Raw genomic sequence first — 16,053 nt, 5'->3', positions numbered from 1 at the left:
TCTCAGAGGCAAAGAAAAAAAATTATTTTTTTCCCACAGTGGATTTTTCTTTCACACAAAATAGGACTGCAGCAATTAGTCAATTTGTTTTTGTTTTGTTTTTTGTAATTCAAAGGCATAGCAAAGCCATCAGAATGTTATATTACATACTGTAGGCAATGCTTTGCAACAATAGGGACAATATGAACTGTATTTTAGACTCAGAAAGTTACCAGCAAAAACAAACATTAATAATTTGTATTGCATTACGGGAATACTCAAAAACTAAGATGTCTTAAGGTGTAATAAATACAGGGGTGAATTTAGGCCGCGATCCGACATGGATGCTTAATCAGAGTGCTCCGCTGACACAGGGGACACAGCAGCACCTGAGCCTCGTTCCAGCTGTCGCAGACAACACTACCAAGTCCCACTCTGCCCAGGGAACCTGAGGGCATGTCCTGACGGTGGAACAACAAACAACCGGAACCCCGCCAGCTGACAGAATTCTTCGGTGGCTCGAAGCCACACAGGAATCAATATGGCACCGGTCTCAGGGGAAAGAGCAGGGAGGCTGCTCAAGCTTCCCCACCACGCATTGTACAGCATGAGTCAGCTCTTATGGAATGCTCCAGCCCTGCCACTACACCCAGCAAGAACAAGAGAGCTGCTCCGTCACCATTTGCCTCACCAAGCCAAGTAGCTCCGGTAAGGAAAAAAATCACTGCATTTCCACAACACTAAGGGGGAGGGAGATGATAACAATGAGGAGGAAGAAATTGCTGAATCTCTGGCTGATTTGCCTGCTACTAATAATGCAGTGTCTGAGCACACACTAAAGCAGATGCTCATGACCCTGCAAAAAGTATTCAAAAGGATCCAGATCAATCTCCCACATCCAGTTACAAGTAGATGACCTGGGAGACCGTACTGACAAAGTGGAGAGACAAATCACTGATTTTACTGACACGTATAGTGTAGTGGTTGGTGCCCACCGTGAACAGGCGAATGAGATCCAACGCATTCAATCTAAGCTGGCAGACCTTGAGGACTGCTCTCAACAAAATGTAATAAATACAATTGTTAATTAACAAGGGACACCAATATAGTTGTATCTTTGATCTTAAAAACTACAGGATAATGGTGTTGTGGTAACTTGCTCCAAAAAAAATAAATAAAAATAAAAAAAATAAGTGTAATAATATTCATGATATTACTAGAAAAAAAAAGTCTTTGAAAATGAGATTGCAATAACTCCATCAGTATCACCAGCAAAGCAGCTTTATTATTATCCCATTAAAGAAGAAGAATGTGCGCTGCATTTTGAGATTTCATAATTTGCTGCATCACAAATGTTAATTCTCCATTACGAGCACTAGTTTACAAGACCGACCACTTCCAGCTCATCCTTGCTTCTGAGCATGCGTGCTTGCACTTTGGACTAGTGTACACAGTCTCGGAAAATCCGACAACAGACAAATGTCTGTTGTCGGATTTTCCGAGCGTGTATACACATGTCCTGTCGGAAAATGTTAAAGCCTGCCATCCAACATTTGTCTGCAGAAAATCCAACAACAATTGTCTGACGGAGCATACAAATAGTCAGATTTTCTGCCAAAATCTGATCATGTGCCCATGGCTTAAGAGTAGTTCTAAGCTGATTTGAGTAAAAGTACATGTTCACGCATCCCTGTTGCTGGATTTCTGGAATATACGTATGTGACAATGAATACAATTCTAAAAGTAATCATGAGAGATATAATTTTCCCACATGAACAGAAAATTATATGGGCATGCCGGGACGAATTTGCCTATTACCTAGCACTATGTACAGGCTTTGTAAAGGCCTATGGAGCCTGTAAAGTCTTGTAATACTGCGTACACACAACCAAATCCGTCGGACAATTCAATCATGTGTTGGTTCCATCAGAACTTTGCTGTCCAAAAATCTGAAAGACTTTAAAAATAGAACATGTTTCAAATTTTTTCACCGGAACTCTGCCGGACCCAGTTCTTATTGCGAAATCTGCACATGTGTATGCTAGACAAAAACCAACGTTAGGGCAGCTATTGGCTACTGGCTATGAACTTCCTTATTCTAGTCCGGTCGTACGTCATCACGTTTGAATCTGTCGGACTTTGGTGTGATTGTGTGTGGCCAAGTCTGTTCATTCGGAAAGTCCATCAGAACTCCACCGAAAGTCCGTTGGGAAGACTGTCAGACCTAGTCCGTCGAAAAGTCCGGTCGTGTGTACGTGGCATTAGGTAAACTCTTGTTATGTTGCTACTTTAAAAAAAAAGGAAAATTTAATTATTTTACTAGTGACATTTGAGGAATTTTGCAATGTGGAAGTAGTTGTGTTTGGGGTTCAGCTGTAAATGGGACTACATATATTCCTCTACACCTATCACAAAAGTGGAGAGTTAAGATAAAAAAAAATCTGAAACAGAAAAAAAAATATTCCAGGCTAGAAGCTGGAATACTTAAGGGAAGTCATATCACGGAAATCGTGTATACAATAGCTTGCAGTATACAGCACTTTCTATTGCATTCATTTACTAAAGAAGTAGAAAGTTCACCTTTTGCTCACATCAAATCATGTGCAAAGAAAAAAATACCCAAAAAATAAAACCCTTTGTACACTTGTATGAAAGAAATAAATACAGCTTCTCTGGTGGAAAAAAAATTAATACTTTTGATTGGACCATCTTCTATATATTTATCTGTATCTATTTATCATATACTTGTATATGTAATTTTCCAGAATAAACCATAATTATTTGCAAATGCCAGAACAATATATGAAAAAGCTGATTGAATATTCTGTGATCTATTTTAATGAACCACATATAGAACATAAAAATAATCACTTTAAACATATTGAGATGTTTTGTGCAATTGGAATACTAATACTAACAAACTGGTAGATAAATGCAATCTGCCTCTGTACATAATCTCAATCCAATTATATATGACTGATGACATCTCTGAAAAACAAAGTAAAACAGAAATGTAAAAGCTCTGTAATGTGCTGCTTTCTAGGATTGTGCTTAATAAATGCAGGAACACAGCCACATACAGCAGAAATAGCAAACGTGACTGCCCTATGATGGTTGGATTTTTATGTGACTCTTTTCCTCAAACTCATCTTGAACCCAAAGTACAAAATCTAATATTTGAAGATTTTTGTGGTTCAAAATCAAAATCCCTTGGCTTAAAATACAATAAGCCCTCGCTGACCTTTCTTGAGAAAATAGTATTGCTAGATTTATTTTCAGTAAAGGCGTTCAGATTTCTTCAAGTATATTGCACATAAGAAAGGAAACCTTTACACTAAGGATATCAAAATTCCAAAGTTTATAAATATTAAAATATAGAAATAAAGATAAATAAGATATTCTGAAACAGTGTGAATATTCAAGGTAACGGTGTTATAAAAGTAGCTATACTAAAACGTGCAGTTACTTTTTAATGCATAATTCTAAAATGAGTGACTTTGGTTTTACAAATTCTGAAATGAAGGAGTTGGGTATGTAGAGAAAGCATAAGATAATATTTTGTAAAATACAAGCTTTCATGCAAAGAAGTTTCAGAGAAAAATAACAATGAAATTCATGCAAATGGCTACTTCCACACCTGCATTTTAAGTATTGAGTAATATTTTATAGGAAGCAGATTTATTTCTTTTATTCAAATTAGAAGTGATAATTGCACAGTTTTTTTGTTTTGTTTTTTCAAATGCAAGGGTGAAAAATAGACCAACAGCTTAGCATTTTTTCAACTGTTCTGGATAATAATAATAATATTATTAATCACTATGACAGCACTTTTTTGTTTCCTTATTTCATTATTTGAGTAATTCAATCAATGGAGGGAATACCATGGGTGCAGGATATGTCTTTGCTTTTAACCACTTCAGCTCCGGACCAATAAATACCTTAAGGACCAGAGTTCTTTTTGCAATTTCGCACTGCGCTGCTTTAACTGGTAATTGCGCGGTCATGCAATATTGCACCCAAACGAAATTTGCGTCCTTTTCTTCCCACAAATAGAGCTTTCTTTTGATGGTATTTGATTGCCTCTGCAATTTTTTTTTTTGCGATATAAATGGAAAAAGAGCGAAAATTTTGAAAAAAAAAGATATTTTCTTCTTTTTGTTATAAGAAAAATCGAATAAACTAAATTTTAGTCATACATTGAGGGCAAAATTTATTCAGCCACATGTCTTTAGTAAAAAAAATGTCAATAAGCGTATATTTTTTGGTTTGCGCAAAAGTTATAGCGTCTACAAACTAGAGTACATTTTCTGGAATTTACACAGCTTTTAATTTATGACTGCCGATCTCATTTCTTGAGGTGCTAAAATGGCAGGGCAGTACAAATCCCCCCCAAATGACCCCATTTTGGAAAGTAGACACCCCAAGGAAATTGCTGATGGGTATGTTGAGCCCATTGAATATTTATTTTTTTTGTCCTAAGGGATTGAATAATGACAAAAAAAAAAAAAAAAAATTTTTTTTTACAAAAAGTTGTCACTAAATGATATATTGCTCACACATGCCATGGTTATATGTGGAATTGCACCCCAAAATATATTCCGCTACTTCTCCCGAGTATGGGGATACCACATGTGTGGGACTTTTTGGGAGTCTAGTCGCGCACGGCACCCCGAAAACCAATCACCACCTTCAGGATTTCTAAGGGTGCAAATTTTTGATTTAACTCCTCACTACCTATCACAGTTTCGAAGGCCATAAAATGCCAAAATAGCACAAAACCCCCCAAAATGACCCCATTTTGGAAAGTAGACACCCCAAGCTATTTACTGAGAGGCATGTTGAGTCCATGGAATATTTTATATTTTGCCACAAGTTGCGGGAATATTACAAACTTTTTTTTTTTGCACCAAGTTGTCACTAAATGATATATTGCTCACACATGCTATGGGCATATGTGAAATGACAACCCAAAATACATTCTGCTGCTTCTCCTGAGTACGGGGATACCACATGTGTGGGACTTTTTGGGAGTCTAGTCGTGCACGGCACCCCGAAAACCAATCACCACCTTCAGGATTTCTAAGGGTGCAAATTTTTGATTTAACTCCTCACTACCTATCACAGTTTCGAAGTCCATAAAATGCCAAAATAGCACAAAACCCCCCCAAATGACCCCATTTTGGAAAGTAGACACCCCAAGCTATTTACTGAGAGGCATGTTGAGTCCATGGAATATTTTATATTTTGCCAAAAGTTGCGGGAATATTACAAACTTTTTTTTTTTTTTGCACAAAGTTGTCACTAAATGATATATTGCTCACACATGCTATGGGCAGAAGTCAAATTACACCCCAAAATAAATTCTGCTGCTTCTTCCGAGTACGGGGATACCACATGTGGGGGAATTTTTGGGAGCCTAGCCACGTACGGGACCCCGAAAACCAAGCACTGCCTTCCGGATTTGAATATAAAATGCTACCAAAAAACCTGTTAGCGATGGCAGGGATCAGGCCTGACTCTGCGATCGCTGCAGTTATGTGTTTAGTGTTTTGTAAGTGACAGTGATCGATCGATACTGCACTTGGGTGGGCTGGGCAGAGGGGCAAAACGCAGGTGCCAGCAGGTATTTGGGCTGATCCCGCTAACAATGCGTTTTTTTGGAACCCTAAACTGCTGGGGACGCTAGTATAGATCTGATCAGATCAGATATTGATCTGTTCAGATTCTATACCACTACGGGAGGTGTATGCTTTGTGTGTGGGTGTTAGCGGTACTGGCACTAACCTAGCGCATCCTGGGGCGACGCAGACCCTGACCCTAAAACCTAATTGATATCACCCGCCGGGTGATCAGGGGGTTAAACCTTTATTGGGTAATAAATGGTGGGTGCCCTGATGCTATAAAAAACAAACTAACCAGAGTCACCCGTAACACTTATACGGTGATCAGTGGTGAAAGGGTTAACTAGGAGCAATCAGGGGGTTCAAATTTTTATTAGGTAGTATATGGGGGTCCCTGGCGCTATATAAAAACCTGACGGGGAACCTAAATAACTAACTGGCTAACCAGCGTCACCAGTGACACTTATACTGTGATCGCTGGTGAAAGGGGGTGAAAGGGTTAACTAGCAGCAATCAGGGGGTTAAAACCATTATTGGGTAGTATATCGGGGTACCTAGCGCTATAAAAACCTGGCGGTGAACCTAAAAAAATAACTAGCTACCTAGCGACACTAGCGACACTGATGCAGCGTTCAGAAAAATTATCGCTTAGTGACACTGGCAAAAGGGGGTGAAAGGGTTAACTAGCGGAAATCAGGGGGTTAAAACCATTATTGGGTAGTATATCGGGGTACCTAGCACTATAAAAACCTGGCGGTGAACCTAAAAAAATAACTAGCTACCTAGCGACTGTAGCGACACTAATGCAGCGATCAGAAAAACGATCGCTTAGTGACACTGGCAAAAGGGGGTGAAAGGGTTAACTAGCGGCAATCAGGGGGTTAAAACCATTATTGGGTAGTATATCGGGGTACCTAGCGATATAAAAACCTGGCGGTGAACCTAAAAAAATAACTAGCTACCTAGCGACACATGCAGCGATCAGAAAAATGATCGCTTAGTGACACTGGCAAAAGGGGGTGAAAGGGTTAACTCTAGGGGCAATCAGGGGGTTAAATCTTTATTGGGGGGTGATAGGGGGCTACCCTGGACCTAACACTAACTGTCCTGACAGTTTTTACTGTCACAACTGACACTGAATGCATTGATCAGTAAAGAAATGATCAATGCAATCAGTGACACTGTGACTGGGGGGGGAGGGGGGGCGGGGGGGGATCGGGGGGCGATCGGGGGGGGGGGGTCGGGGGGGGGTTTGTGTGCCTGTGTGTACCTACATGTCAGTGTAGTGTTGGTGCACACTTACTTTTACTCTTCTCCTCGTAGTCCGGTCAAAAAGACCGCCCCGAGGAGAATGACATCACTTCCTCCTTCCTGTGTAAACAATACACAGGGGAGGAAGCTTCTCATTGGCCAGGAGCGATCCAGAGGGGGTGGCCGAAAACCAACGGCCATCCCCTCATCACGGAGCGCTCCTGGACCGAATCGGACCGCCGTAACCAGTGGGAGGGGGTCCGATCGGACCCCCCACCCGCTGGAAGGCAATCACGTAGATGTACGTGATTGTGCCTGCCTGTGCCATTGTGCTGACGTACATTGGCAATACGGCGGTCCTGAAGTGGTTAAGGAGTAATGGACTATCTCCATGTATACTTGGTTTTAATAAAGCATTGCGATTTCCACATATATTGCAAATGTTCCACTTAAAGACTGTGAAGTGTGTCCTGGAACTTTTTTGTAATGTTTGTTAGGCCCCTTTCACATAGGGGTATCTAGCTGCTATTCACCCTTCCTGTAATTTTAGTGCACCTAGGATTGGAAAGGTACAGCATACAGCCCTGCTGCCTGAGGCTTGTCAAAGTCTATGGCAGGCTTTGTCTGGTTGGGGCTGAGTGCTGTACTGAGTAGTGCTCCATTTAGGGCTCCATGCATTCAAGGTCTTCTGCATTCTTGGCATTTATCCCTGAACACACAGGGGCCTAAACATGAGTACTATTTTGTAAAGAGTTCATCCTCTTCCAGTTATAGACTCCCACAGGCTTTGACAGGCAGCAGGGATGGATGCTGCACTGTCCCTCCTGGGCACACAAAAATACACTGGGACTAAGATGCACCCTTGAGGGACCAGACTGGACCTGTCTGTCCTGGGTGCACTAAAACACCGGGAGGAATTCACAGCAGCCAAACAGACCCATGTGCAAAGGGTCTTATGTGTAAAGCCTTTTCATATGCACATTATTATACAAAGCTAGTTATGAAATGGAACTGTTGCCATTTTTGTTTAGATTGCTGGATTTGGCAAGGGGATGCATTAGAGGTTTTGCGTTACCTTTGCACTGTGCTGTGCCTGTAATGTGTTAGGCCCCTAGCACACGGGTGTGTCCAGATGTAGTTAATCCCTCCTGGCATTTTAGTGCACCTAGGGAGGACAGTTGCAGATGGCCTGTCAAATTCTAAGGCTGACCGTGGCTGAACATTGTACCAGGTGGTACTGGTGCTTAAAAGCCCTGCTTGATAAGGGATGATGGTCCAAAACTGCAGCAGCCTGATGGGCAAACTGGCCACATTTAGTTTGGCCATTCAGTGAACTCGAAACAGTATGGTTAAAACTCATAATCAAGCACTGATTTTGGTAATCATTGATATGAGCTCCCAATACAAATATATGGTGTATTATGATGCCATCCTTCTCTCACCATATGATGTCTTCTCTGTGCAACAACCCTACATAACCCTACATAACAAAGGTCAATTTTGGTAACTCTTTGACTTAGATTAGATTACTGGACCAATAAATCTTAAATACATATATTAAAATGATGTTTACAGAGAATCCATGTTTGGGAACTTTTCTCTTATAAACATTGTATTTAATGTGGAAGGTACTATTTTATGAATCCTGAACAATATACCTTAAGACAAATGTATTTTCACCTAAAAAAGACATGTTTTTTTTCCTTTCTTTGTATGCTGGGCAAACCTTCTTGTTACTTAACTGAAGTATATATATGTCTAATACAAATCTATTATGGAACTACCGTAATGTTGAATGAACGCCAGGGCAGAGCAATAGAAAGTTCTCCTAACAGCAATGCCCAACTGGCATCTGTGAAAAAATAAAGATACATCTTCCTGTTGGTGAAACACAACATTAACCACTTAAGGACCAGCTTCCGCAGTTATACTGTGGTAGGTTGGCTCCCCTAAGCAAAGCGCAGGCGCAGTTGCGGCGGGGATCTGCCTTAGTAAACAAGGCAGATCCCCATTCTGACAAGGGACATGTCAGAGATCTACTGATCTCAGTGATCGAGTACAGTGATCTCTGGTATGTCCCAGGCAGCCCTTCCCCCCATAGTTAGAACACACATAGGGAACACAGTTAACCCTGTGATTGCCCCCTAGTGTTAACCCCTTCCCTGCCAGTGTCAATGGCCTGGCCATTAAGGGGGCAACTCCTTCTGGTTCTTAAGTGGTTAAAAAAAGTTAACTCTTCCCCATGTTGGAAAAAAAATGTTATAGTAAGTTCCAATTCAAAGTGCAGGCTCAGTGAACACATATTTCCTGCAATTACATTTATCCTAGTATACTGTACATGGAATGGTTAGTATTATGTGCAACTAGCGCGTTTTGTATGGGTAATCCTCCATTTCTGAATCTGGTGCTTTTTTAAAGCAAGTCATAAACAAAATATCACAAGAGCAAATGTGTAACAACTGAAATCAGATATTTAGAATCATTTTTTATAATTGAAATTAATATTTATCAATATTACCAATTGGGCTATACCTATTATTTTTCCTGAATGTTTGAAGCTCAGTTTCAAAGAGGAGCTATCTTTGCTCGTGTCTTTTTGGGATAGATCACATACATTTTTTTAAGCAAGTTTAAGATTGGGGTGATCAGCCTCAAGCAGTATGTGCGTTTTCAATGAGTGTGCAGGCCAAAAAGAACAAAAAAGTTCACAAAGATATCAGTAGCTCATGCAGGGGGTTCCACCATTATTGTATCTTGCAAAATCAGAACACTTTAGCCTCCTGATTTACTTTTGTGCAACACGGCTGCTTCAGGCCTCCAGCCTAAACCTTAGGTCTGCTCCTCAGACTAAAAGAGTTCCTTGGAGTCAAGCTCTCTTATACATTATTATATATTCATGATCAGCTCCTTGCTGGTCTGTCACAAACTACATCTGGCTCCTGCAGACATGCACACTCTGGCTGCCCCATGCATGCTCTGACTCCTGCAGAGGAATGGGAGGCCACCTGACTCCCATGCACAGACTTCCTATCTGTTGGGTGGAGCCCTGAGACATAGTCAGGTCACAACTAAATATCCCAGCACTAGGGATGAGCCGAACACACCCCCCCCCCCCCCCCCAGTACGGTTCACACTAGAACCTTCGAACGGACCAAAAATTTGTACAAACTTTACAGTACTTAAAGTACTTTGTACTTTACCGTACAAAGTCTATGGGACTCGAACGTTCAAAATCAAAAGTGCTAATTTTAAAGGCTAATATGCAAGATATGCAACAAACAACACCCACTTTAACTCCTGAAGATGCCTGTATTAGAGAACACCAGCAAAAAAGGGTAGATACAGGTGTATACTGTGCTGGAGGCACACAGTACCCACTAACTCCTGCAGATGCCTGTATTAGAGAACACCAGCAAAAAAGGGTAGATACACGTGTATACTGTGTTGGAGGCACACAACACCCACTAACTCCTGCAGATGCCTGTATTAGAGAACACCAGCAAAAAAGGGTAGATACAGGTGTATACTGTGCTGGAGGCACACAACACCCAATTTAACTCTTGCTCTTTCCCTGCACGCCGGAACACACTACACAAGGCCGCCACGCTGGCGGCCTTATATGGTGTGGGGTGTGTACTAAACCCCCTGAGCTATAATTGGCCACAGGCATCCTGCCTGTGGCCAATTATGGCTCTCCTCGCTGCCGGCGCTGGGATTGGCCAAACATGCAGGGTCACAGTGCATGCTTGGCCAATCATGAGCCAGCAATGCACTGCGATGGCGTAGTGCATTGTGGGCCATTTGTACCACACAAATTTGGTGCTAACGGTCCATAAAGTTCTGAATTCAAACAGATGAACAGCTGATGTCAAACACCGAGCTCATCCCTACCCAGCACACAGCTGTGCAATCACCGTGCCTGTCTCTCCAAAATCTGTCGTAAATCAGCAATCTTACAAGTAGCACAGGGTCTGTCCCACTGCCACACAAGTCATAAACAAAATAATCACCAGAGCCAAATTGTAACAACTGAAATCAGATATTTAGAATAAATGTTGTAATTGAAATTAATATTCATCAATATTACCAATTAGGTTATACCTATTATGTTTCCTGAGAGTTTGAAGTTCAGTTTCAAATGTCAATTATCTTTGCTTACCTCTTTTGGGATAGATCACAAAAATGCAACCCATTGAATTGCTAGCAAACATCTGCCTGCTGCAGTTTAATATTACTGTCTACATAAGCTTAACCCATTAATAATGGGTTTTAGTCACATTGTGAGGGTAAAAAGCTATATTTTTTTTTAAATCACACCACCACAATTCCTTCAAATGTGGCCTTGATTGCAGGCCATGGAGCCACTTTAGGTTATACAGATAAGCAGAATTTGACATAGCAGGCATTTTCAAATACCTGTTCAGAATACTGTACCTATGGGAGACATTTCAGGTACTTCAGCGATATAAGGTCCACGGATAAACTTTGGCTTATTGTCATTGATATCCTGAATTTTAATAACAAATTCAGATTCTGCTTCAATAGGGACTCCAGTTAATCTGTGTATGGCCTGTGCTCTAAGAGTATAAAATGATTTTTCTTCCCGATCTAGTTTTTTAAGAACAAATATTTTTCCTGAATTTTCTTCCATGGTGAATATGTTTCCAGCTCCTTCTCCAGATAAAATGTATTTAATTGACCCATCTTTCTTATCAGAATCAGACTTAAGCTGTTGAGGAAAAAAAAAAAAATGTGTTAAAAAGGACAATATAAATAGACCCTTAGGAGTTTTCTAAGGGTTAACACTATATCAAAAGATGTTTTTCAATCATTACTGACCATTTTTATACTGTTTTCAAAGCTCTTTGTACCTGTCAGTCCCTGGTTCACACACATTTATTTTGTTCTTGGCAATGATAAATTCTGACATATTAATAGGTAGGCTGAAAGAAAGATATTGCATACTAGAGAGAAGTGTGAGTCGTGTAGAGGGCAGTAAACAGTTAAGAACCATCTCATATTTAGCCTTCCATTGGGTTTTAATATGTCAATCAATTCATATCATACAAATACAATGTATTAGAAGCTAGGCAGAAAGTAAATTAAACAATTAATTCATCTTTATTTCAGGGTTTTACACCTAGTATTCGCTTTTGGCATTAAACAGATGTTAAGCTTAATTCACTGAGAGCAGCTTATTTTGTACAAGCCCTGTCCTCCTTAAAGTGAACCTGTGGCTAGGCTATAGACATTCAATTGCTGATATATTCTTAAGACCCATAAGTTCCTTTTAAGACAGTCCCCCACTGGGATATGTAGCTGCAGGCACTGTGGAACAATTCATCATCAAATTCGAATTAGCATTGGCATAATTACAGTCAGTTAATTTAGCAGCTCAACCCATTCTGCTTACCCTTCTTAGAACATCTACATCATATGTCAAAGGGAGCATGAGCTGAGCTGCTGTGAGAATGACTTTAGTGCTTTTGCTGTAAACTTTGATGATTAATTACTCCACAGTGTCTGCAGCTACAGAGATCAGCAAGAGCTTATAGTAAAGTTCATTTATCAAAAAGAGATAATGGTAAAACTCATTGACGATCCCTGAAAACCCTCTGTAAAGAAGCCTTTCCTGCTTCTAATTGTTTTACTTCCTCCATCAGCTCCTCCCCCACAGCTATTACATTTTATATCAATTGACTCTCTCTTTTTAGATTGTAAGCTCTAATGACCAGGGCCCTCTGATTCCTCTTGTATCAAATTGTAATGTAACTATAATGTCTGCCTTCATTTTGTTAAGTGATGTGCAAACTGCTGGCGCTATATAAATCCTGTATAATAATAATAATAATAATAATAATAATAATAATAATTTACTGCTTGTTAAAAATATGTGAATACTTAAATGTTCAGGTAGAAAGTGGTAGCTAACCAGATCTATTAATATCTAGTGCATGAAAGGTGCAGTCAAATGTGGTAAACAGATGAAGACTCCATTGTGTACTTGCACCATATATATTTATACAGTGGAGATTAACAATATTTATGGATGATATACATATCAGTGAAATATGCTTTATCGCAATGAATGTCAACACACATTTTTATGTGTTGACACATTTCAGAGACGTTCATGTGTTGCAACATGCCACAATGCATGGCAACACACCATTTTACCATGCAGCAAAAATGTTGTGACATATCAAATTTTTGAGATGTTTTGGTGTGTCAAAAGCCTATTGATTTTAATAAGCTACCTTAACCACTTTCCGCCTGGCCTATAGTAGAATACGACCGGACGGTGGTTCAATTATCCCGACTGGGCACCATATGACGTTTGACAGGATAACTGCTGGCGTGAGCCCATGGAGGTGTGCATCATGGCAATCCGTGGTGCAGCATGTCAGTCTGACACACCACTAAAGAGCCGATGGAGGCTCTTTACCGCATGGTCAGCCGTGTCCAATCATGGCTGATCACAATGTAAAAAGGAAGAGCCATTGATCGGCTTTTCCTCACTTGAATCTGACAGGAGCGAGTAGAGGAGAGCCGATCGGTGGCTCTCCTGACAGGTGGGAGCCTGTGCTGATTGTTTATCAGCGCAGCCCCCTATGGATGCCCGCCCAGGACCACCAGGGATGCCCACAAAGGTACCCCAAAATGTATGCCACCCTAGACCACCAGGGAGATGGAAATCAGTGCCCAGGCAGATGGCAGTCAATGCCCATCAGCAATGCCTGCCAGTGCCAGTGCTGCATATCAGTGACCATCAGTGCCACCTATCAGTGCCCATCAGTGCAATCTTTCAGTGTCCAACAGTGTCGCCTATCAGTGCCCATCAGTGCTCACCAGTGCCAACCATGAGTGCCTATCAGTGCCGCCTATCAATGCCCATCAATGCCAGATATCAGTGCCACCCATCAGTGCCCATCATCAATGCCTGTCTGTGCCAACTCATTGGTGCCACCTCATTTGTGCTGCCTTATCAGTGCCAGTCAGTGTTGCCTTATTAATGCTCACCAGTGAAGGAGAAAACATACCCTGTTTCCCTGAAAATAAGACCTAGCGTGATTGACGGTGATGGCTGCAATATAAGCCCTACTCCCCAAATAAGCCCTAGTTAAAGTCCTTGTAGGTCTTATTTTCAGGGTAGGGCTTATAATAAGGGAAACAGGGTAGGGCTTATTTGGGGGGTAGGGCTTATATTGCAGCCATCACCGAAAATCACGCTAGGTCTTATTTTGGGGGAAACAGGGTACTTATTTACAACATTTTACAACAGAAACAAAAGAAAAACATTTTTTTATTTCAAAATTTTCATCTTTTTTTATTTGGCTTGCAAAAAATAAAAACTGCAGAGGTGATCAAATACCACCAAAAGAAAGCTCTATTTTTGGGATCAAAATTATAAAAAATGTATTTGGGTACAGTGTAGCATGACCGCTCAATTGTCATTTAAATAGCGACAGCACTGAAAGCTGAAAATTGGCTTGGGCAGGAAGGGCCTGGTATTGAAGTGGTTAAAGGTTAACTTCACCTTTGTTCAATTTTTTTTCCTAAATACCAGCCCCCCTGTGTACCAATATAGCATTAATGTACTTATTTAGCAAGAATATCAAAGCTTTCCATTAAATCTACAGACACTTACTTCACGTATCCTCATCCATGTTTCCAAATGTATCCATTAGTAATGTCTTACTTCCTGGACAAACTAAAGGTCATGACATAGGATGGAGTTGACCAGCTGACCTCATTAGCATACACCCTGCATCATCTACCCTCCTACCTACCCACCCATTGCCAGCTGCACTTTTTTTAAATTAAATGCAATCAATCAGTGATTACCCTTCTCACTAAATACACAATATGCAATCAGATTGCATAGTGTATGGACATTTTTATGCAAGTACATAGGAGGGAGTTTACAGAGACACTCAGCTGTCAAGCCCCGTTCACATCTCTGCATAATGGGAACTCACATGCATTTTTTTTTTTTTTAGCGAGGGATGTGTTTTGAAGCATTTTCGCTCATCACATATAGAGCAGCCTATCTCCCTGAATGGGCTGCCATGCACACAATAATCGCCCCAAAGAAGCTTCAGGACTTTTTTTTTTTTTTTTTTTTAGAGCAGGGCTTGGTGCATTTTTGTACTGTGTTTTTTGCTGCAAGGCATTTCTGAAATGCAAGGAAACACAAAGTTGTGAATGGAGCCTCAATGTTCTTGTGTTAATGCACCAATTTCACTTTCAGTCCCCATTCACATCTAGCGTAGTGGGAGTAAACATTTTGTGGCTTGTTTTTTCTGTGACATTCATAGGGCAGCCCGTTGATTTTAATTGGCTGCACTACATGTGGCTTAAGGGACATTTTGGCATTTTGTGGTTTGCATGTTTCTTACTGTGCGTTTTGTAGCATTCGCCACTCGTTTTTTCACATGGCAAAATGTGTGTTTACTTCTGTGTTTGGTGTGCCATTAACAATTAATGGCACTGAAATCAACTGTAATTTTAGGTGAATAAAGGTGGCCATTCACTATACAATCTGATTGCATAATCTCCTTTATGCCGCGTACACACGGGCGGACTGTATGGCGTACTTAGTCCGTCATACAATCCGACGGACAGTCCGTCATACTTTCGACTGAACGGACTTGACCACACATGGATGCACAAACAGTCCGTCGAAAGCTTGCGCGATGACGTGTACAGCACGTACGACGGGACTAGAAATAGGATGTCCAATACACAGCAAAGCACCTTTCGGCCGTGTAAATCCTTTCTGGGCATGCGCCATTCTTAGTCCGTCGAACTAGCATACTGACGAGCGGATTGTCCGCTGAAACCAAAGTATGACGGACAGAATTTCGAAAAATCCGAAATACTTAGTACGCCAGACTGCACGCTGAAAAAGTCCGCTGAAGCCCACACACGAGCGGACTGTCCGCTGAAATGTGTTTCGACGGACTAAGTAGGCCATACAGTCCGCCCGTGTGTACGCGGCATTAGATTTTCTAAATTTTAATAACAGGAGGAAACACCTATCTAGCCAATCACTCTGTATCCAATCAGACAGGCCCTTGCATTACATAGTTGATGGTAGAGCTAAAGAATCTGTGTGTTTCCTTGCATTTCAGAAATACGCTGCACCAAAAATCACAGTAAAAAAAAATGTACCAAGCTCCGCTCTAAAAAAGTTCTGAAC

The 16,053-nt window shown here is 40.9% G+C and overlaps 1 protein-coding gene across 3 annotated transcripts in view; it reads right to left on the bottom strand.

Moving 5' to 3' along the window:
- The window catches only part of LOC143997028 (cadherin-19-like), a 228,743-nt gene that overhangs the window by 114,107 nt on the left and 98,583 nt on the right, over nt 1-16,053 (bottom strand). For all 3 annotated transcript variants that reach the window (XM_077492387.1, XM_077492386.1, XM_077492385.1), the window contains exon 3: nt 11,286-11,580. In XM_077492387.1, coding sequence (XP_077348513.1) covers nt 11,286-11,580 — 295 coding nt within the window. The remainder of the gene's footprint in view (nt 1-11,285; nt 11,581-16,053) is intronic.

Source organism: Lithobates pipiens, unplaced genomic scaffold (genome assembly GCF_037356315.1).
Source record: "Lithobates pipiens isolate NorthernLeopardFrog02 unplaced genomic scaffold, aLitPip1_a1.2 Scaffold_19, whole genome shotgun sequence".
NCBI lineage: Eukaryota > Metazoa > Chordata > Amphibia > Anura > Ranidae > Lithobates > Lithobates pipiens.
The sequence above is the reverse complement of the archived record's forward strand: the minus strand, read 5'-3'. Positions and strand labels throughout refer to the sequence as shown.